Genomic DNA, 21,019 nt, shown 5'->3' with positions numbered 1-21,019 from the left:
ACACATAGATAATAAAGTACAGGCATACCCCGGTTTAAGGATACTTACTTTAAGTACACTCGCGAGTAAGGACATATCACCCAGTAGGCAAACAGCAGCTCACGCATGCGCCTGTCAGCACGTCCTGAACAGAAATACCAGCTCCCTACCTGTACTGAAGCTGTGCGCAAGCAGGGGGACTATAGAGCCTGTTAAAAATGTGTTATGCATGTATGTGACGATTGCAGTACAGTACATGCATCGATAAGTGGAAAAAGGTAGTTCTTCACTTTAAGTACATTTTCGCTTTACATACATGCTCCGGTCCCATTGCGTACGTTAATGCGGGGTATGCCTGTATTGTGCTAATATTAATTTAATGACCACAAGTCAAATCCTTATGTCCAGTGGTTTTCATTAGCCTGTTCAATCCATGGACACTGTGTGTAGTATCTAGTGCAGTGTTTTTCAACCAGGGTTCCTAGGAACCTATGGGTTCACTGGCATCCCTAAAGGGTTCACTGGCATCCCTAAAGGGTTCACTGGCATCCCTAAAGGGTTCACTGGCATCCCTAAAGGGTTCACTGGCATCCCTAAAGGGTTCACTGGCATCCCTAAAAGGTTCACTGGCATCCCTAAAGGGTTCACTGGCATCCCTAAAGGGTTCACTGACATCCCTAAAGGGTTCACTGGCATCCCTTAAGGGTTACCTGTAATTTTCTGGTCATTAGAAATTTGTATCAAATCCAGAAGTATTTATAGTACATCTGATCTCAGTCGCTATAAGAGAGGTTTGGGGTTCCTCAGAATTTCACTTAAGGTTCCTTAACCCAAAAAAGTTTGGAAACCACTGTAGTGTGTAATATCCCTTTCTCTAGGGTCTCAACTATTATGACCTACTATTTAACCTCGCTAACTGTTTTCGTTGTACAACTTGCAACTAGAAGGATCTTTTTGCCCCATCTCCTGCCCGCTCCCTTTCTGCTCTATTCATTTGTACTTCAGTCTGCTGATAAGCCCCTTTCACTTTCACATCCTACAGCTTGAATTTCCTTCCTATCCCTTTTTTTTGTAACAATTTTTTTATTGGTCACAGTCACAGATAAATTTACATACAGTAGTGTCGTGGGCCCACAACATTTGTGCTCATTATTTCCAGAGAAGGACCAATAACAGTTTTCCTTTTTCAGTAGGAAAAAGAGTACGGGGAAGAGGAGGGGGGGGGGGAGAAGACAAACATGGGAGGGGGGGGAGGAAAGAGGGGGAGGGGGGTATGTGGGCTTGCCCAGAGGTGTCCCGGTGTAGCTCTCCAATTGTTTGGGGGTGGCTGCTAGACCTAGGTGCTTTGACTTTTTGGGGGTTTATCTCTCGATCCAGGGGTCCCATGTGTTCCAGAACTGGGGCATTTTCTTTTGGAGCATGGCCGAAAGCTTCGCCATAGTCATGACCTCGTTAACCCTTCTCACTACTGTGGTTCTCGAGGGGGCTTTAATCTGTTTCCAGGCTGCCGCTATAGAGCATCTGGCCGCTGTCAGCTTGGCCCTGATCAGCCGGGCCATTGGTGGGGGGAGGTCATCTATGGGTTTGCTGAGCACCATGGTCAGGGGTCCAGGGGGAGAGGGATTCCTGTGATCTCGTAGATAAGTGTCTGGATCTTGGTCCAGAACTTCTGGATCTCCGGACATGACCACCAAATGTGGGCCATGTCTCCCTTTTGACCACATCCCCTCCAGCACAGGTCCGGTGTGCCGGGGTTGACCTGGCTCAGCCTAGCCGGGGTCAGGTACCACTGGAATATAATTTTATAGATGTTTTCTTTTATCGTCGTACAAATTGAGGTTTTAGGGGCTTGCTACAAATGTCCTCCCAGTCTTCCAGGTCTATTTGGAGACCTAGTTCGTCCGACCATTTTTGCATATATCGGTGCTTCGGGGGGTCTGATGTCGGTTCCGTGCTTTTGTATATCTGTGATATCAGGCCTCTCTGGTATATGTCTTTGAGACATAGGGTTTCAAATCGGGTCAGCGGGGGGAATTTGGAGGTTTGAGACAGTGAGTGTAGGAAGTGCCTAAGTTGTAAATATTTAAATAGATGAAGGTCTTGGGTCTGGAATTTGTTCTTTAATGCCTGAAAAGTTAGGATCTCTCCCTTCTGCAGTAGATCGGCAACCATCCTAATATTGTGACCCTGGAATTGGTCGAATTGTCTTGTGGAACACCCTGGCGGGAAGTTGGGGTTCCCAAAGAGTGGGGTGAGCTGGGAGGGAGAAGCTAGCAGACCATACTTCCCTTTGCTTTTGAGCCATGCGTCCCACGTGCATCTCATTGCTCCAAGGCCAAACCTCTGTGGCCCACTCCCTCTCCCTCCTGTGGTCCAAAGTGCCACTTGGATGGAGTGAGGCTGTGCGTAATGTGACTCTATTGCGAGCCAACAGGCCGAGGCTGGGTCGCAATTCCAAACTACAGCCTGCTTCAATTGTGCTGCGAGGTAATATCTGACTAAGTCGGGCACCCCCATGCCTCCTCTTGCTCTTGAGGAGAGCATCACTGACCTTGGAACCCTCTTATCGTTCCAAATGAATTGGAGCATTAATGACTGGATGTTCTTTAGAGCCGGGCGTGGCACTACGATGGGGAGGGTTTGGAAGAAATATAGTAACCGTGGGAGGACGTTCATTTTTATGGACACTATCCTTCCAAACCAGGAAATTTGGTGTTTTTTCCACGTCTCCAAGTCTTTTTTAATCTGGTCAAATAAGGGGGGGTAATTGTGTTGATAAAGGGAGTTATACGAGTTTGAAATTTTGACCCCCAGATATTTTATATAGGTGGAGCTCCACTTGTATTTGTAGTGGGCTTGGATAAGTTTCCACGTCTGGGGAGCGAGGGAGATATTTAGGGCTTCCGATTTGTCTATGTTGACCTTATAGTCAGAGACCTGCCCAAATTGAGTCAGATGCCTTTGAAGGCTAGGAAGGGAGGAAAGGGGGTCATCGAGGGTCAGAATCACATCGTCCGCGAATAGGGAAATTTTGTACTCTCGGTCCGCAATTTGGATCCCCTTGATACTTTTTTCGGCTCTAATTTTGGCCGCTAGAGGTTCAATGGTTAGGGCAAATAACAAGGGGGAAAGCGGGCAGCCCTGTCTGGTCCCGTTCCTGATTTTTATTGGATCCGAGAATCCGCCTGATAGTTTGACATACGCTGTTGGGTTTTGATAGACGGCTCTCACTCCCTCTAGGAAAGGGCCACTGAAGCCGAACCTCAGCATTGTTTGGTCTAAAAAAGACCATTTGATTCTGTCGAACGCTTTTTCAGCGTCGAGGCTCAGAATCATTGCTTTGGATCCGGTGAGATGCACGTGGTCTATTATATCCACAATTTTGCGGGTGTTGTCGGAGGCCTGTCTTCCTGACACAAAACCTACTTGATCTATGTGTATGAGTCTAGGGAGAATTGGATTTAGCCTGTTTGCCAAGATCTTACTGTAGATTTTGAGATCGGTATTTAACAGGGAGATGGGCCTGTAGTTACCGCAGAGGAGCGGGTCTCTACCCTCCTTGTGGATTATAGCCAGATTTGCTGCTGTAATCGTAGCGGGGATTGGTTCCCCTTGGAGGAAGGAGTTGTACATATCTAATAGGTATGGGGAGAGGATTGGCATAAACATTTTATAATAAGAGTTCGAGAAACTGTCTGGGCCCGGGGTTTTGGCTAATTTGAGTGATTTAATGGCTTCAGATAGTTCCTCTTGGGAGACATTTTTATTTAACTTCTCTACCTCTTCCTGGGATAGGGTGGGCAGGTTGCATTGCTCTAGATATTGTGAGATAGTGTTAAGGCTAACCGGGTCGTGGGTTGGGGGGTGAAGGTTGTAAAGGTCCGAGATGTCAGGGTATCAATGTGCTTCCCGAATGTTAAGTGGGAGTCCAACCATATGCCCAGGTATTTAAAACTAGTAACAGGAGTTAGGGTGGTGTTAGTGTTGGTTCTGATCTGGAGCTCAGTCGCTGGAAGCTTTAAGAATTTAGTCTTGATCCCAAATATCATTGTTACAGTCTTGTCAGTGTTTAAAAACAGTTTGTTTTGGGAAATCCAGTTTTCGAGTCTCAAAAAGTCAGACTGAAGTATGTGTTCAAGGTCAGAGAGGCTATAGCTGTGCGCATATAGGATTGTGTCATCTGCATACATGTGTATTGAAGCTTCTCCTATAAGCCGTGCCTTCCTTACTACTTACTGCTGTTCTTTCTCAGAGAGCTGGATACTCCCTTCAGGATCTCTTTCGTCTTTCTCGCAGTCAGTTCATTCAGCAAAGGACTCTGTCACTGCAGGTGCTGGGACATATAGTTCAGAAGGTAAGAGATACCAAACATCAGCTCTGTCATTCCTTGAACAGTCTTCAACTTATGGTGTCATTTGTGACATGCTGTTTTGTATAGAGGTTCCTTCTCTAATACCTCTCAGCACTGCTTGTAGTATTGCACAAACCTGCCTCCTTTATTAATGGTCACAAGCAAACCTCCAGGTGAAGGGGGAGGGTGACCGGCTTGTGGTGTACTAGAAGAGGAACTGGAAGGTAATCTAAGTACATTGCAGCTTCTCTGATCCTTCCTATGTCATGTCTCTATCTCTATCCGAACAGCTGAGTTCTGCTGTACCTCCAGGATTCAGTATGGCTATCTAGTTCTTTTATTGTACCTTGGATCAGAAGTCCAGTCCTCAAGTCCCTCTAACTGGTCAGGTTTTAAGTAGACCCCTGCTTGACCACAGGTGGTTCAGTCAAATTGGATGGGCCACCCTTGCTAATGAGAAGATGGAGAACACACAAGAAACACCTTGCTCTCCGACTAGAAAACATATGATCAACGGTGCAAAGGGAAAGAACAACAAGAACAACACAGATAGGTGACCAGAGATTGTCAGTAGAAGTCCCTAAAAGTTGCACTCATTATAAATAGTGATGTAATATACATAAAGTACCAGTTAATTAACCAGTACCACTAATATGAAAATATAGCAGACCCATGGGAAAATACCCACACACAACCAAAACTATAGCACAACACAGAAATATACAATTGTATTACATGCTAAAATACGACAAAATGCATAAAATGACAACTAATATACTATAAACTAAAAAGAACCCCATGTAAGCGAAACGGAAAATAAGGTGATTAGACGTGCTAGGATGAACCTATGTTGAGTACCCCATTCATATATAGGGAGACAATGTCCAAAATATACCAGCACTGCTAGATAGCTTCACCAAGATACAATTAACTGGTACTTTATGTATATTACATCACTATTTATGAGTGCAACTTTTAGGGACTTCTAGTGACAATCTCTGGTCACTTATCTGTGTTCTTGTTCCTAATGAGAAGATAGCCTTAACCCTGCACTGTTAGTGGTCCTTGAGGACTGGAGTTGGGAACCAATCATAAGCTCTCCAGGTCAGGAATTCCCTTTTCTATTGTGTCTTTATTATTTGTTGCACTTATTGTCTTGTAATTGCCTGTCTTCTACTGCCTTTTGTTTTGTAAAGCACTGTGTACATTGTTGGGGGTTATAGAAATAAATATTTTACACACACACACACACACACACACACACACAAACACACAAACACACAAACACACAAACACACACACACACACACACACACACACACACTGATTTAGAGTAATAAATACATTTTTATCATATTGAGTTAACATTGTAACAATACAGATCCTTCTTTAAAGGGATTATCTGAAGGCAAGATTTAATTTAATCATATTTTTAGGATGTGTTGTTAATGATTGGAGAGAAGACGAGGCTCCTACGGGTTTGGAAGTCCAGTATAAAACCATTAAGAGCAGGATCTATGGTTACTGAATTGTTAGGGAAGTTGGTGGACTTCTGTAAGTGATACTTGGGACCCTCTGCTCTCTGACAGGCAAAGCAGGGAGAGTTCAGCACTGTCCTAAAGGGCAGTGTCCTGCGCCTGCTGCTGGACGCAGGTTTTCTCTTCCTCCTGCGCTTCTCTGTTGATGACACTGCTGAAAATGTCATCGCTGCATCAGTGTATGCCCTGCGTTCCCTGCTAATGACACCAGATGACGAGGTAGGTGAAAATCATGGTGTTTTAAGCCCTATGTTACATACCTCATGCTGCCTCCAGATAAGTGTACTATGATAATAGTGCTATAAGTGATAAAACAAAAAAATTACGGAAAATCTCATGAAGATTTGGGTTACTAATACCGTATGTGAAACCCTCCTTATACAGTTCACATTATAAGTTCATAGTGTTAGTAGAGCCTACCTCTTAGATGGTAGGACTGTGGTGGCTAACTCAAGTCCTCAAGGACCACCAACAGCTCAGGTTTTCAGTTTATCCCTGCTTCAGCACAGGTGGTTCAGTCATTCAGTCATGGAGTTGTCCACACCTGTGGTTGGAGGTTTGTCCAAAACAAACCTGATCCATTATGACAATTAGACATTGCACTAGTGATCCACCATATCTCATACAAGGTAGATTCCAGTAACTGTACTAAAAGCATAAAATACAAATAGTCTCTGAAACATAAGCTGATCACTTCCTGTACCTCCTGAGGAACGGAACATTGTAAAGAGCTGTGGACATTAATCCAGAACAGTTGAAGCCAATCCTAGTACTCCGTCTCTGAAACCTTTATGCATGAGAAACACCTACTGGCAGGATAATACAGGAAGGTGTATGAGGTTTATAGATTTTGAGCATTCAGATTGGATAATTGGTTTACTGTTTTTGTCACTCATTCTGGGGGCAGGAATACCTAGACTTGACTTTCTCATGGTACCAAGGATCAAAAACCTTCCCATTCTTACCTACACAAGACGAGGAGGAGGAAGGTGATGAAGATGAGGATGATGATGATGATGAAGTGGACAGCTTTGGAAAGGCAATAGGAAAAGAAGATAGGAGAAAGTTTAAAGAAGAAAATAAGTCTGACCCGGATGTGGCCCGCTATGATGCTGTAAAGGTCAGTTGATGCGATCACGAACTACACAGTACTGTACCTGTTTTATTTAAAGTCCTCATTTGTCCAAGCAGGAATGTGACGATGATTTCCATGTCCCAGTGATCTGGGCCGCTAGAAACCAGTTCTTTGGAAGGTTACTGTAGCCCTACAAAATAATTACGTACAACATTTCTCAAAACAGAACTTGGAGAAGAAAATAGGACTTTGCACTAAAGCAATGATTAATTTCAGCATTAATGGAAACTGAAACACACGATGGCATAAGATGCCGACTTCTGTCCGTGTTCTGATGGTTCCAGACTAGAGATTGAAACGTTGGCACCTTATTCCTTTGTGTGTTAATAAATCTGCCTTACTCCAGGAACTTGTGCTGCAGCTTCTGGTAATGGCCCCAAAGCTGCTTGATTTGGTACTTCTAGTCCTAGCGGCATTTTGCGATTTAAAGGAGTGACAAGTGTGATGCTTACATTTGCCCCAAGCCACTGATGTTCTTGTTAGCACGTGACCACACTGTGCACACTGAATAGGTCTGTAATATCTGTTCCTCCCACACCATCTCTCTTTCTGCGGTATTTTTGGCGGGGTTTGCTCATTTATCCGCTTTTCCCTATTCTCAGGGGCTTCTGAAGACCAAGTTTCTTCACCGGCTCCGTTATATCTTGGAGGTGATCCGGCCAGCACCCTCTGTGGTCCTGGACATTTTGGATATTCTCACGCGTGTCGCCAGACACTCCGGGGAGGCCTGCAGTCAGGTGAGGGGTGCAGCTTATGCAAGGGAACGTCCAGATATTGAAAGTCGAAAGGAAATGGACACTGCTCGCCAGACTTTACCTACAGTAATACCCTATTTGGGTGTAGAATGTAATGGTGTTAGTGGGAAAGAACAGTAGGACAGTGATGTATTTCTGTCTCGTTCCCTTTTTGAGTGATATTTATTATATAATAGGGTTTTTTTCAGCCTGGTAGTAAGATTTGGGGAGTTTACGATGCTGGAGCTGTGGGCCTATGTTTCTTACATGATATATTTTGAATGGATCTCAATAAATTAGCTTTTTGTAATGAATATGAAGTAGGATCCTCAAGTGTATACTGGTATCTTCTTTAGGTGACCCACTGTCACACAATGTGATTTTATAGTCACTGGCACATTCACCTTTTCTTTACTCCTGGCACATTCTCTCGCTCTCTCGTTCTCTGTCTCTCGCTCTCTGTCTCTCGCTCTCTCACACCCGCACGTTTCTTTCATGCTGCGTTAAAAGAAAATGGTGAATAATAGTGTTACATTGTATATAGATTTGCCAGTGTCCTTCCATGATAGAGGGACAGTGGGTGCCCATTGAGAATACAAGGGACAAGACCTTGTGCTGCGACACCTTAACCTTCATGCCCACTGTGTCCGTGACGATGGGTCTGCGTTCTCTTGTAATTGCTCAGACGGTTTCCCGATGTGTACTCCGCAGCTCCTCGATTGCCCGCGGCTGGTAGAGACCGTAGTACGCGAGTTCCTGCCTATGAAGTGGAGCCTGCACGATGGCACAGGGGACCAAGGTCCCTCCAGCCTCCATGGCGTCCCGTGTCCGGCTGCCATGAAGCTGCTGCGGGTCCTGGCTTCCTCCGGGCGCCACGCTGCAGCAAGACTGGTAATCAGATGGAGAATAAACCGTGGCCCCTGCTCAGTGCGTCAGCAGCACCGGGGAACCTCTGCCCCTTACCCAGGAGGAAATTCAGACTAGGCTGGGAAGAACGTAGAAATAATCGCGCCTGTTATCTTTGTTACAATCTTTTGGGTGCATTTTTATTTTTTTTGCATTCCTATTTGTTGTGCTGTTTTATTCTTCCCCGTCAGTGCTTCTGTGAATGAACACCTTCTCAATAGGTTTTCTGCAAGCCTTGCACCTCTACTGGAGGGGCTGCTTGCACCCCTACACATGACCGGACATTTACCCTCCATGTGATCCACAGTGGATCTTACAAAATATCTCCCTATGCCCTCGACATATCCACCTATGCTTGGGAAAGTATATAATATGCACTTATCTTTATATAGCTCTGGTATTGTACGCAGACCTTTGTATGAGACAATGCTCTGAAGAGCTTACAGTCTAAGCATTTGTCTCCTGAGGCACAGGGAAATAAATGAAGACTTGGCACTGGGTTTTGAACTAGGTTCTGATTAGTGCCAAGTAATAAAACCACCGCGCCACTCCCTCCCCAGTGTTCTGAAGCTGTAAATAATGCTAATAAAATGGTGTGTGAACATTATCTGTGTCTGCTTTTGTTCTCCAGATGAACAAGTTTGACTTAAAGAGCCGTCTCTGCAGATTTGCAGCCCAGGAGCCCCAGGACCTGGCTCTGCAGAGAGAAGAAGCGGAGAGGCTGAGCACAGAGACGTTTCGGATGTGGGCTGTGGCCGCCGGTTATGGTCAGGCCTGTGATTTGTACAGGTTTGTTGTGAGCCAGGCAATGGAGAACCTTGTGTAGGATGTAAGGAGGGGAGGGTGTGTCTGGCATTGCCGTCAGGTGAGTGACATTCTGTGATCACAGTGGTCCCTGTCATCCTTAGGCTGGTAGGATGGCAGGTTGTGTGTAAATGTATTTGTATGTGTCACGAGGGCGACTCCAGTAACAGGTAGGCCCATAGTGGCTGGAACAGCGGAGAGCAGGCAAGACTTGTCAGGGTCGCAGGCAGATGGCAGATACTTGGTCAGGGTCACAGGCAGAGGTCGGCGGCAGGACTGGGACTCGGGAACAGGACTGGGACTCGGGATCAGGACTGGGACTTGCTAGCAGGAAACAAACTGGGGCAAGCTAGTTCAATAGCAAGGACCTTTAATTGCAAGGACAAGTACAGGAACAGGCTGTGGCAGAGAAGTCCAGGGAACACAAAGCAAAGGCAAGGAAGTAGAGGAAACGGGAAACTATAGGATAGGCAGAGGACAGGAGCATCAAGAGGGTACAGACAGAGGAAACTCAGAGCAGACAGAAAACAGTAGCACACCCGGTGGGCAGACAAGGGAACTGTGGCTGGGAGAAGGATGTCTAGGAGACCCTGACAGTATGTTTGTATTTATTTGCCTCTTGGCAGTATGTCAGTTTAAGTATTTGCTGAGTATACATGTTAGCTGCATGTTGGTGTGTGTATTTGTAGTGTGAGCGCAGCCTTTGTGTGGATTTTGTATTCATATTATGTCAGGTAGTAGTGTATGTTTGCTGTGTGTGTTCAGGTCTGTAGATGCATGTGAATATCTTGTGTAAGTGGTTGTGTGCATTTTAAGCATAAGACGTTGCCTGTGTATAGAGCAGCCTGTGTGTGAGACTTTGTGCTGTTCTGTAGCTCAGCGAGTATATACAATGAGTCTATTCCACGATGACCTGGTACAGTACAGTAGCTGCTTAGCTTGTATGGTTGATTTCAGGCTCCTTTTCTCTGCCTCTTCTGTTGTTTTGACCTCAGGGAGCTGTACCCTGTCCTTGTGAGGATTCTGCAGTCTCTGCCCCATCTTCTCCGCGACTGTAAGGAGAATAATTCCACCTCCGTTCTCTCCATCCAGCGAGTGGCTGCTCTGGTTATTCTGCTTACTCACGTGACTCAGACAGCCGGCTGCACAGCAGAGCTGGAGGCGCAGCTTCACAGGTACTACATGTTAGGACTATCGAATTAACCAGAAACACATTATTTTGCTTTAACCTGAATAGCCACTTCATGCAACGCTCACGTGCAGGAATCCCTAATCGAATCAGGTGGTTGTCATGTATATGTTCCAACCGTCGCCCCATCATGTGTCTAAACAGGTCTTGGAATGGAGCATTAATGGAAGATTCTAGAGTTCAATTGACATTTTAATAACAAACCATTTTTAATTGTGATTTGGATTGATAATAAATTAATTCTGGAGAAAAGGATTTAAATGGCTTTATAGAGTTGGGGACTAAGAACTTGGCGGATCAGGTTCAGCGCAGCCCTCTTTACTGCCAGGAATCCGGTGTGTACGCACCCTCTCATCCTACAAGAGGTACACTAGGTAGCAGTAACTCCTATGACTTATAGTGACCCTGCTAACCACCAACAAATACATCCCCTGTGCTTCTCAGTGACCAGGAAGAAGCAGACCAGCAAATCCCTCCTCCTCCTGTTTCATGGGCTAATGTTACTGGACTCGTACCACTAGTGGAAGGAGGGCTCAGAAGATGTCTGCAAGAGGTCTCCTCTCCCAGCACCTGGGACGCTCTGCAACCTCTTACCACAACGTACATCAACTTCCTAGCGGCTTATTACCAGGCTGCCAGCCGACAGGTGAGTTCCAGGAGGCGTTCGCTCACTGTGCCGAGCGCTTTCACTCCATTCCAGCCACTTTCAGAAGGGTTTAAAGGGGCATTGTCTGAAGCCTTCTTTTCACGGTTAGGCTCCTAACTAACTTCTAATAATAGTGCTATACATTGTGTATTTCTAATGCTGGATCTTTTCAGAGTTAGGATTTTAATATGACATTTGAAAGGCTTTTTAACACAGCTTGAATTCTGAAACATGTTTTAAAAAAATAAAATGAAAGTACAGAATATCTTCATTATATCCCACTGAAAGTCCCGCTTTCATACGCGGAGTCCTGTAAAGGTTACTTTGAAATAATTGTAATTGAATTCCCTGTATAACTTTAAAATATTAGAATTCTAGGTCAGTCGTTCGACAGTTCACTTCGCTGGTAGAAGGAGCCGAGTTTATTCTTAGGGATTTGATGGACCTTATAGCAGGAAAGGGATGATATTTCCCTCTCCGCAGCCGTCTCTGAATCCAGTGGAATGTAATGAAGAAGTTGAGAGATTGACCACAGATGTGTTACTGCCGTTCCTGCATCATCCAACCACACAGGCCATGTGGGACTTTCTCAAGTAAGGCCCTTAATCTTCCTTGCTGTTCTTATAGAATAGGGAAAAACATTAATGGCCAGCGCTCCAGAGCACTTGGTGGAAACAATTTTAGCAAGTCCTCTGGAGTGCCGGCTATTAATAATTTTCCTGACTGTATGCTGCTTGCTGTCTGAGCACCTGGATACAAGCAAGTGCTGCTTTCTAATACAACATGGAGTCAGGAAGGAATGTATTTTCCCCTTATGAGATATCATTAGATGATCTGTCACTGGGGTTTTTGTTTGCCTTCCTCTGGATCAATATACTGTAAGTATAGATATAGGATAAAGTATCTGTTGTCTAAATTTAGCATAGGTTGAACTTGATATGCATATGTCTTTTTTTCAAACTCATCTACTTTGTAACTTTGGAACGTGTTCTTATAGAATAGACAAACACTTAAGGGGATATGTACACACAGGGGTCAGATTTTGGTTAATACAAAATGCATCAACCACCCAGATGTAACCCCTTATCCATGTCACTGGCATTAGTCCACTTTGTTCTGAGGATAGACTGTTCCTTTAAGGTTTCGGCATAACTAAGGAAACCGAGAAAGCTAAAGGTGACACACGTGGTGTGTTCACTTATCCACATCCCGAAGCCTGGTATGTGGAGTTTAAACTCTGGAACGGACTTGGTGAAAGCGTGGAACACCTGGGTACGCGCCTGGCTGGTTTTCGTCTTGTATACTTTCTCGGTCCATTCCTCTTACTGTTCCTTTCCTGACAGATCTTGTTCCACCGTCTGTAACCCGCTCCCCATCTCCCCACTGCCCGAGTCGGTCCCCAGCATCTGGACTTTGGGATGCACCGGGGGCAAACCTCCCCTGAGCCTGGCTGGGCACAAATCTCCCTTCCCCATACTGACCGCAGTCCTGAACCTCGTCTCCTGCATCAGCAGCACCCACAAGGGGCTGGTCAGCAAGGTGAGCTTGGCAGGTTAAACACAGCTACGGTGGGGGCTGACAAGGGATTTAGTAAATAAGGGGTGTTAGGGATCTGAACCATCTAGTTCTCGGCACAGTTATAAAGTTACATGGAAGCACTTTCCCATTGCTGTACTAACCAAGATTTGGAGAAAGCGACAAACTCAATAACAAATGTTGTTACCACTGCACAACCGTAAGTTGTATAGTTGTTTCAACATAGCGAGACAACATTGAACCATACAGTATGACCATTGTGTCACTCATTATATAGTGGGGTGGTAATATTCAATGGTCCGTCGTTCCCTTTTGTTTTTGTCACATTGAAATGAAAGGGGCTGTCTGGTTTATAGTGCCCTTCTGCCTGTGAGTTAACATGTGTCCGTCTGTGGACACGTGCTATTGCTCTCTCTGCTTCCCCTGTAGTTCTCCTTTGTTCTGGAATCCAGAGGACTGCAGGATTACTTGCTTCGGATTTGTGAGGCTGCATCTCCAGCGGTGACCCCTTCCTCCGCCTGGCTTCTGCGGCACGAGTATCATCTGCAATATTTTGCATTATCCCTGGCCCATAAAGTGGTAACTTATCTTGTTATACTAATAATAATGGCTTCTGCAGAGCTAAAAGTATACTTGGTGACGTACATAACAGAATTTACAGACCATTTGAATCTATTCCAAAGAACTTACACATTTGGTTCTCCAGAGATAAGAAAGCTGGGACACGACTCCCGCATTACGACTGTGTGTTGCCATTGGACCATTGCCTCTGCTTCTACAAACTTTAAACCCATGGGTCCCATTGACAAGTGTTAATTGAATATTGGAGACCATTAATGTTGAACATAGGATGAGGCTTTTTGGATACCCATTTGAAAATAATGTATATTATATTGATGCTAGGAAGAAAAAGGCTTTGTCTAAAATGCATCTGAGAAAATGACATTGAAGGTACAGCAATTCAATGTAAGAAAAACTCAAATCCCCAAATATCTGCTTTTTTTCAATCTTATGTAGGCTACCATGTGTCCACAACGTTCCCAGCATGCTTCGCTTTGCCACTCTGTCTCCCTGATCCTACTGAGTAGGCTGTTGTCGGGCAGCGAGCATTTGGCTCATAAACTCATTTCTGGGTTTATCTTCAATCCTGCATTCATCCAGTAAGTCTCCACACACTGCTACGTTCATCTATGTCTCTCACCAGGTCATGGAACTGCAAAGCCGTGGCCACATCGCTTCTTGGTGGCGGAGGGTGAGAGGTGTACACTAGTTGTGATGTTGCTTTTCAGGCCTCATCCACTGCTACTCGTTCTGTGTGATGTGGGCAAATTGCTTCACTGCCTTGTGCCCACGTGTCATATTAATATGATTTATTCCTTAAAGCCCACAAGCATTTGGTTAGTGCCATATCGACCCCCTGCATTACCAGGATTCTGTACCGTTGGCTTGGAAATAGTGCTCAATGTCAGGCAGTAGCTTCAAAAGGAAGTCAGCGTAATTTTGTCACTGTATAAATCCTTAAGACCACACCTTGAATATAGAAGTACAGTTTTGGCCACTGCGCCATAAAAAAGACATTATGCAACCGGAAAAAGTGCAGAGAAGAGCCACCTAACCAAGAAAGGGGAAAGGCTATCCAAATTAGATGGTCATCCCTTGATATTGGAGGAAAGGAGATTTCACTAGCAGCAAAGTAAAGTGTTTTTTTATTTTTTACTGTAAGAGTAGTGCAAATGTGGAATGTATTATCCATCCATAGACTTTTGGTATTCTTTTACATTATTATTATTTATTATTATTAAGCTATTCTCTCTTGCTCTGGGATTCCTTGAGCTTCGATGCGGGATATTCAAGTGTAATGGCAGTTAATGCCGGATCGAATGCAATACTGTTTCTCGCATCAAAGATTAATGAATATCCCCATGTCCATTATTCAATATGCAGCTTCCCCTTCCTGGAAAAGATTGTAGTCCAATTAATTTAGTTGGCCCTGAAGTCTTTGTTGCCAATAGCAAGCAGCCTTGTTGCATATTGAATAGCGGCCTTCGTGCAGAAGATGTATTGATGCTTCTGATGGTATGTTTCTGGTGTACATTTCGCAGAGAAGGTAGAGCAGGAGGTCCCGAAGCAGCTGACTTCTCGGACATCTTGCATATCGCAACTGAAGCCAAACCAGCACCCCCTGGTTCAGCTGCTTTATCTTCTATTAACCCCAGCCGAGGTGTTCTGCTAGAAGAAGCCTACCGAGATCTCCCTTCTATCCGTACCTGCTACCTCACTCACTTCTCCCAGATGGAACAAGCCCTTGGTCGCTCCAAGGCCATCTATCAAGGGCGGACTTGCTTTGTTCAATCTTCTATGCTCTCTGAGGCCAGGGGTCCCATAATGCCTTCTGATTGGCCGTTCTACCCACTCATCAACCTCTACAACAAAGTAACCAATGCAGAGACAAGGGGAGAAGTGATGAACACTCTCCCACCCAAACTGGTGAACACGGTCACCAGAAATTTGCAGTGGGTCCTACTTCTGGAGACCTGGCGTCCCGGGTCCTTGCAGAGCATCCCTAGTGCTGCGAAACTGGCTCGTTTGGCATGTGTCTTCCTCACAGGTGGTGACCTCTTCCTTGAAGGGCCTGTCCATGCATACACCACTGCTCTCCTAGTGCTTTATTGCAAGCCCAAGTGTCTGGAGTCTCTGAAACTTGATGTGCCCCTGCCTGGTTTGGCTTCATTCTACGATTTCTACATGGACCTTCTGGAGCAGTTTGAGGGTGTTTCATTCGGGGACCCCTTGTTTGGGACCTTTGTGCTCCTTCCCCTGCAGAGGCGTTTCAGTGTACAGCTTAAGCTGGCTCTTTTTGGGGAACATGTGAGCAGTTTGAGGTCCCTCTCTGTATCCCTAAAAGAGGTAACCCCATCCCAAATACAAATCTACAAATGTGATGATGAAAAATTCCACATAGTCTCGCACAGATAGTAAAACACCCAGCACCCCTGAATATGATTGTCTTTTTCCTCCTAGTTTCCCATCCCCCTGGTCCTATACACCTCCCCGCCCGAAGATAACCTGCAACTCCTGCGACTGTACTTCCGGACGTTGGTTACAGGAGCCCTGCGTCAGACCTGGTGCCCAGTGCTCTATGCTGTGACCGTGGCTCATGTGAACAGCCTCATCTTCTCACAAGACCACGTGGCTCAGGTGCGGGGAGCTTTGAGGAGACTTTCCTATAGAAATGTACCTCCAAAAACAAACGAAAAACATGCAACATCATCTATGCATCTCACTGCTGGGTGACCATGTTTATAGGTGGCCTATGCTACCACACAGAGTGTTACACCTAAGAATGCAGACATCTGTTCCTTCCAGCACATGATGACCTGTGGCCAGTTGAATTTCCTTTCTGTGACATAGTCGTAAAGACCTGACCTCCGCACTGTGGCACCTGGTCTGTCCCTCTCACTGCAGGGTTATTCTGTAGGACATATATATTTTAAATGCAGGAAGAAGATGTGTAACGGAGCAGCAGATGTTGGTTGAGGGTGCGCTTTCACCCTAAAGCAGTAACTTCCCCTCTCGGTTACAAAGCATTTCTTTTGAATGTAGACAGTAATACTTTCCTTTACTATGCAGATGTACCAAGGAGATGCCTGCCTGCTAGTTGTCTGGCATTTGACTGATTTAAAAAAAAGGTGTAATTACCAAAGTAGTGTTAGGAAAGAGGCTTGTGTATGTAAATGCTCACTACCTGATCGATAAGGAAAATTACAACACGCAGTGGATATTGTCATCTCATTCTTCATCATTTGACATATTGTAGCAGGTAATATATCTTGGTATTAGTGGGACTGCTGACATCTTAAGGTTGATGAACGTGTTTCTCTCCGCAGGATGTGGACACCGCACGAAAAAGCATGCTCCGGAAAATAAATCTACTCGTAGATGAGGTACATCGCTTCTATTATAAATCCAGAACCTGCGTTCAAAAGTTATGTCTCTAAAATCTTCATATCCTCCAATAAAGTGTATGGTAATAGACCCTGGGAGCGAGGGCCGTTATTCGGTATGCTGGGAGGTGGTCTTGTTTTTTCATTTGCATGGGGCATCAAACTTTCCTGGAAAGAAGACCACTTCACAGCATATTGAGTAGGGGCCAGAGAACATGAGCGAAGATGGTCAGTGCAAGGCCTTGAACTGTGCGACTGTTGCTGAGCTAGAGGTGGGAATGAGAAATGCGTGGGAATGAGAAATGCATGGCAGCCTGTGAATACAGAACCTCAAAATAAACTGTGAATATGAACAAACAGTGAAACACACTATTAAAATAAAGACACTGCTCTGGTTCTGTGTACAAACAAAATAAATGTGCTCTTATGTACTGTAGCACCCACTTTTATGCTGACTGTGTCAACACCTATTCTCTCCTAGACCCTCTACAATCTGGCATCCGCACCGCTCACTCCACTGAAACAGCCCTCCTAAAATAATTAATGACCTCCATGCTGCCAAGACAGAGGTCATTACACTCTGCTCATATTACTCGATCTCTATGCAGCATTTGATACTGTGGACCACCCTCTCCTCCTTCACATTCTCCATACTCTTGGTAATCATAACAAAGCTCTATCCTGAATCTACTCTTACCTTTCCCATCGTACTTTGAGTGTCTCTTCTGCTAACACCTCCTCCTCCGCTATCGATCTCTCTGAGGGGCTAACACAGGGCTCTGTCCTGGGACCTCTCCTCTTTTCTGTACACACTTTCTCTAGGTGACCTACTCACATCTCTTAGGTTGAAATATCACCTCTATGCTGATGACACACATTTACTTTTCTACCCCTGACCTTACACCTGCTGTACTGACCAAAGTTTCTGACTGTCTCTCTGCTAGATCATCCTGGATGGCCCTCCGCCGACTTAAACTTAACATGGCAAAAACAGAGCTCCTCATACTTCCTCCCAAACCTGGCCCTACTACCTCCTTCCACATTACTGTTGGAAGTACTATCATTCACCCAGTAGCCCAAGCACGCTGCCTAGGGGTCACACTCGACTTCACTCTCACATTCTCCCCTCACATTCAAAAGGTAGCAAAAAAACTATCGGGTTTTTTCCCTCGCAATATTACCAAGATACGCCCTTTCCTCTGTTGCTCGACTGCTAAAACTCTGACTCAGGCCCTCATTCTCTCCCGTCTTGACTACTGTAACCTCCTGCTGTCCGGCCTTCCTGCCTCTCACCTGTCTCCCCTACAAACTATCCTAAAAGCTGCTGCCAGAATCACTCTACTATTTCCGAAATATGTCTCGCTGTCTCCCCTGCTGAAATCCCTCTTCTGGCTTCCTATCAAATCCCGCATCTCACACTCCATTCTCCTCCTCACTTTTAAAGCTTTACACTGTTCTGCTCCTCCTTACATCTCAGCCCTAATTTCTCACTATGCACCAATCCCGACTCTTGCGTTCTGCTCAAGGATGTCTTCTCTCTACCCCTTTTGTATCTAAAACCCTCTCCCGCCTTAAACCTTTCTCACTGACTGCCCCACACCTCTGGAATGCCCTTCCCCCTCAATATCCGACTAGCACCCTCTCTATCCACATTTAAGACCACCTCAAAATACACCTGCTTAAGGAAGCATATGAGTAGCTCAATGGCTGATAATTAACACCTCATACATTAACCTTGGCCCCCTGCAGACGCACTTACCAGAACGCCCTCCTACTGTGTCTGTGCGTTCTTCCTACCAACAAGTTAGATTGTAAGCTCTTCGGAGCAGGGACTCCTTCCTATTCCTAAATGTTTTATATCTGAAGCACTTCTCCCCTGTATGTGTTATTTATATTATTTGTTATTTAAATGATTGCCGCGTATATTACTGCTGTGAAGCGCTATGTACATTAATGGTGCTATTTAAATAAAGACATACATATAATGTATATACTGTATCTCTGGGCTATTGGCATAGGGTTTCATGGATCCGATATGGACAAATTCAGGTCTGTGCTCTGATGGTATTGGCAACCACTATAGCAGTGGTATTATTTGTATGGGTACCTATAGCTTTGTGGGCAGTTGAAGTACATGATGTACATTTAATCAGTAGAAGTATTCAATGGGATTTAGTCTGGTGACCGGTACGGGCGGAGAGAGAATCAGCAGAAACATTGTTCCTTCTCACTGTTACTGTTCTGGGAACTCATGGCAACCTCTGCTTCCTCCGAGCCATGATCACAGCCGGTACAGAAGAGGGGGGATGCCTCTTTAGCTCTCTCTATAAGGGTGCGGCTCGGGCCCATACAAGTTATCATACAACCCTGGTATGTCTGCAGCATGCACCGGCCAGGATTTATCAAAGCGCGGTGCTGGGCAGTGACTGGCAGAGGAGGAGCAATACCCCGCATCCCACTTTGATAAATGGTGGAGTGTGCAGAGAGGGCTTATAGAGGGACGGGGGGGTACGGGAGAAGCCAGTTCATTTTATTGTTTGCTTGCTTTTGGATGCCAAAACCACAGCCACTTGTGATGGTGCTTACTAAACAGTTGGGTCTTTTGAACCCTGCAGGCCTATGTTGCTTGGAGGAGTTTGTTGTGTGCAGCTAATGTTTTTTTCCTTCTTCCTCCAGCCTCTGAGGAAGCATCTCCTGTACTATAAACAGCCATCCAGCGACAGTCAGCTGGGCTTTGAGTTGTATGAGCAGCTGCCCCCTCTCAGACAGAGATACTTGAAGACTGTGACGGAGAAGCATCAGCAACATGTGTTACAGGAGGCGACTCTATAGTGACCCAACCTGATCTAACCTCCGCTGCCAGGGGGCCCTTCCCTCTCTGATAGCGATGAGGTTAAAAATACACTATGGACCGTATTTACTAAGCAGTGCGGTGCAATAAGACAATCGAGCACCAGAAGGAAACGTATGGCCCGTTCAAGTGGAGGTGTCTCCAATTAGTAAATAAGCGCCTGTATACGCAGTGTTAAAAAAATAAAAATTATACGTACCGGTACCCGGCCTCTTACCTTCCCCTGCTCCTCATCTCCGTCATGCCACGGCAAAGTTGCACCGTGTCACGTCATGTCGCAATGTCATAGCGACGTGTCGTCACAAGGAGAAGATGCCATAGGTGAGGAGGATAAGTAAAGAGAAAAAGGTGCCGGCACCAACAACAAAAAAATCCCTGCATACACTGAAGTTCAACGCTGAAGGTCCCGTCCCATTACAAGGTCTTATGAATACTTTTCTCTTACATTTTCCATCCTGGTCATTTTCGCATGGAATCATCCAGTAGTTTTATGTCTGGGAGATTAGATGATGTAAAATACAATGTGTCGGACACATCCAAATATTCAACTTGATCAATGTTCGAAGAAGAAACAATGGTTTACAACTTATCCTTGATCACTTCAACTTTGCTGCGTTGTTTCTGTCTTGGGCTGGGACTGTAGTGTGTAATCCAGCATTGTGTATTGTGTGTGCGTTGTGTATTCTGTGCGGTTTATCCTTGTGCTGTTATGTTTAAAAGCTTTTTCCAAAGCCTGTTAATTTATGAAATAGGGGCGAGCGGATGTCACGTGGCTGCTTCCAGTGTACTTGGACGTTCTTATATGTTTAGGGTTGGGCTGAACCCTTAACACTTTGTGGCGTTCTGCAGCCGTGGACAGTCCAACGCTGAGATCGTGGCACTAGGGTTATGGTATTCACGTGGCCCCGACCTGCCCACCTGAAGTCGGCAGTGGAAGAAGTCGTCCCTGTCCCCCTCTGTCTGTTATACAGAATATTGCTTATTTTAATGCTTTGCGGCCCCTTCGGCATCAGTGGTTTTCATTTTGATATACAGTAAATTGTGCTTTTCAGATGTCCAAGTTGCATTATTCTGACACAGTGAAGACACGCCTTTCTTTTCTTTTTTTTCCCCCCCCCCTTCAAAGCATCCTGTTTCTACAATAAAATCTTTAGGACTTTTATGTTTTAATTTGTTTTTTTTTTTTTTAAATGTCAAACCAAATTCCATGGCTGTTTTACATATGGCAAAGTGGGGACTATTGTTTGGGAGTTTTAAAGATGGCCACTTCATTTGGATCCTTCGTAAAAGTCGCTATGGTCATATTTGTTTTAGGAATTTTGAGGCCCTTTCGATTGAAAAGGATTTAGAAACAAGCTTCTCCAAAAAAATAAAAAGCTGCACAATGGTAACATTTAGGCCGATCT

At 45.1% G+C, this 21,019-nt stretch overlaps 1 protein-coding gene across 2 annotated transcripts in view; it reads left to right on the top strand.

The window, feature by feature from the left end:
• Positions 1-20,775, top strand: part of RPAP1 (RNA polymerase II associated protein 1) — a 35,135-nt gene extending 14,360 nt beyond the window's left edge. For both annotated transcript variants that reach the window (XM_075614298.1, XM_075614299.1), the window contains exons 10-25: positions 4,232-4,333; positions 5,920-6,087; positions 6,776-6,988; positions 7,606-7,740; positions 8,449-8,628; positions 9,275-9,432; positions 10,443-10,622; positions 11,081-11,282; positions 11,766-11,875; positions 12,626-12,821; positions 13,248-13,397; positions 13,836-13,978; positions 14,921-15,725; positions 15,840-16,016; positions 16,706-16,762; positions 19,439-20,775. In XM_075614298.1, the coding sequence (XP_075470413.1) occupies positions 4,232-4,333; positions 5,920-6,087; positions 6,776-6,988; positions 7,606-7,740; positions 8,449-8,628; positions 9,275-9,432; positions 10,443-10,622; positions 11,081-11,282; positions 11,766-11,875; positions 12,626-12,821; positions 13,248-13,397; positions 13,836-13,978; positions 14,921-15,725; positions 15,840-16,016; positions 16,706-16,762; positions 19,439-19,594 (3,132 nt within the window). In that variant the 3' untranslated portion in view covers positions 19,595-20,775. The remainder of the gene's footprint in view (positions 1-4,231; positions 4,334-5,919; positions 6,088-6,775; positions 6,989-7,605; positions 7,741-8,448; positions 8,629-9,274; positions 9,433-10,442; positions 10,623-11,080; positions 11,283-11,765; positions 11,876-12,625; positions 12,822-13,247; positions 13,398-13,835; positions 13,979-14,920; positions 15,726-15,839; positions 16,017-16,705; positions 16,763-19,438) is intronic.
• The last annotated feature ends 244 nt before the right edge of the window (positions 20,776-21,019 follow it).

The sequence above is a fragment of the Ascaphus truei genome, chromosome 9 (assembly GCF_040206685.1).
Source record: "Ascaphus truei isolate aAscTru1 chromosome 9, aAscTru1.hap1, whole genome shotgun sequence".
NCBI lineage: Eukaryota > Metazoa > Chordata > Amphibia > Anura > Ascaphidae > Ascaphus > Ascaphus truei.
The sequence above is the reverse complement of the archived record's forward strand: the minus strand, read 5'-3'. Positions and strand labels throughout refer to the sequence as shown.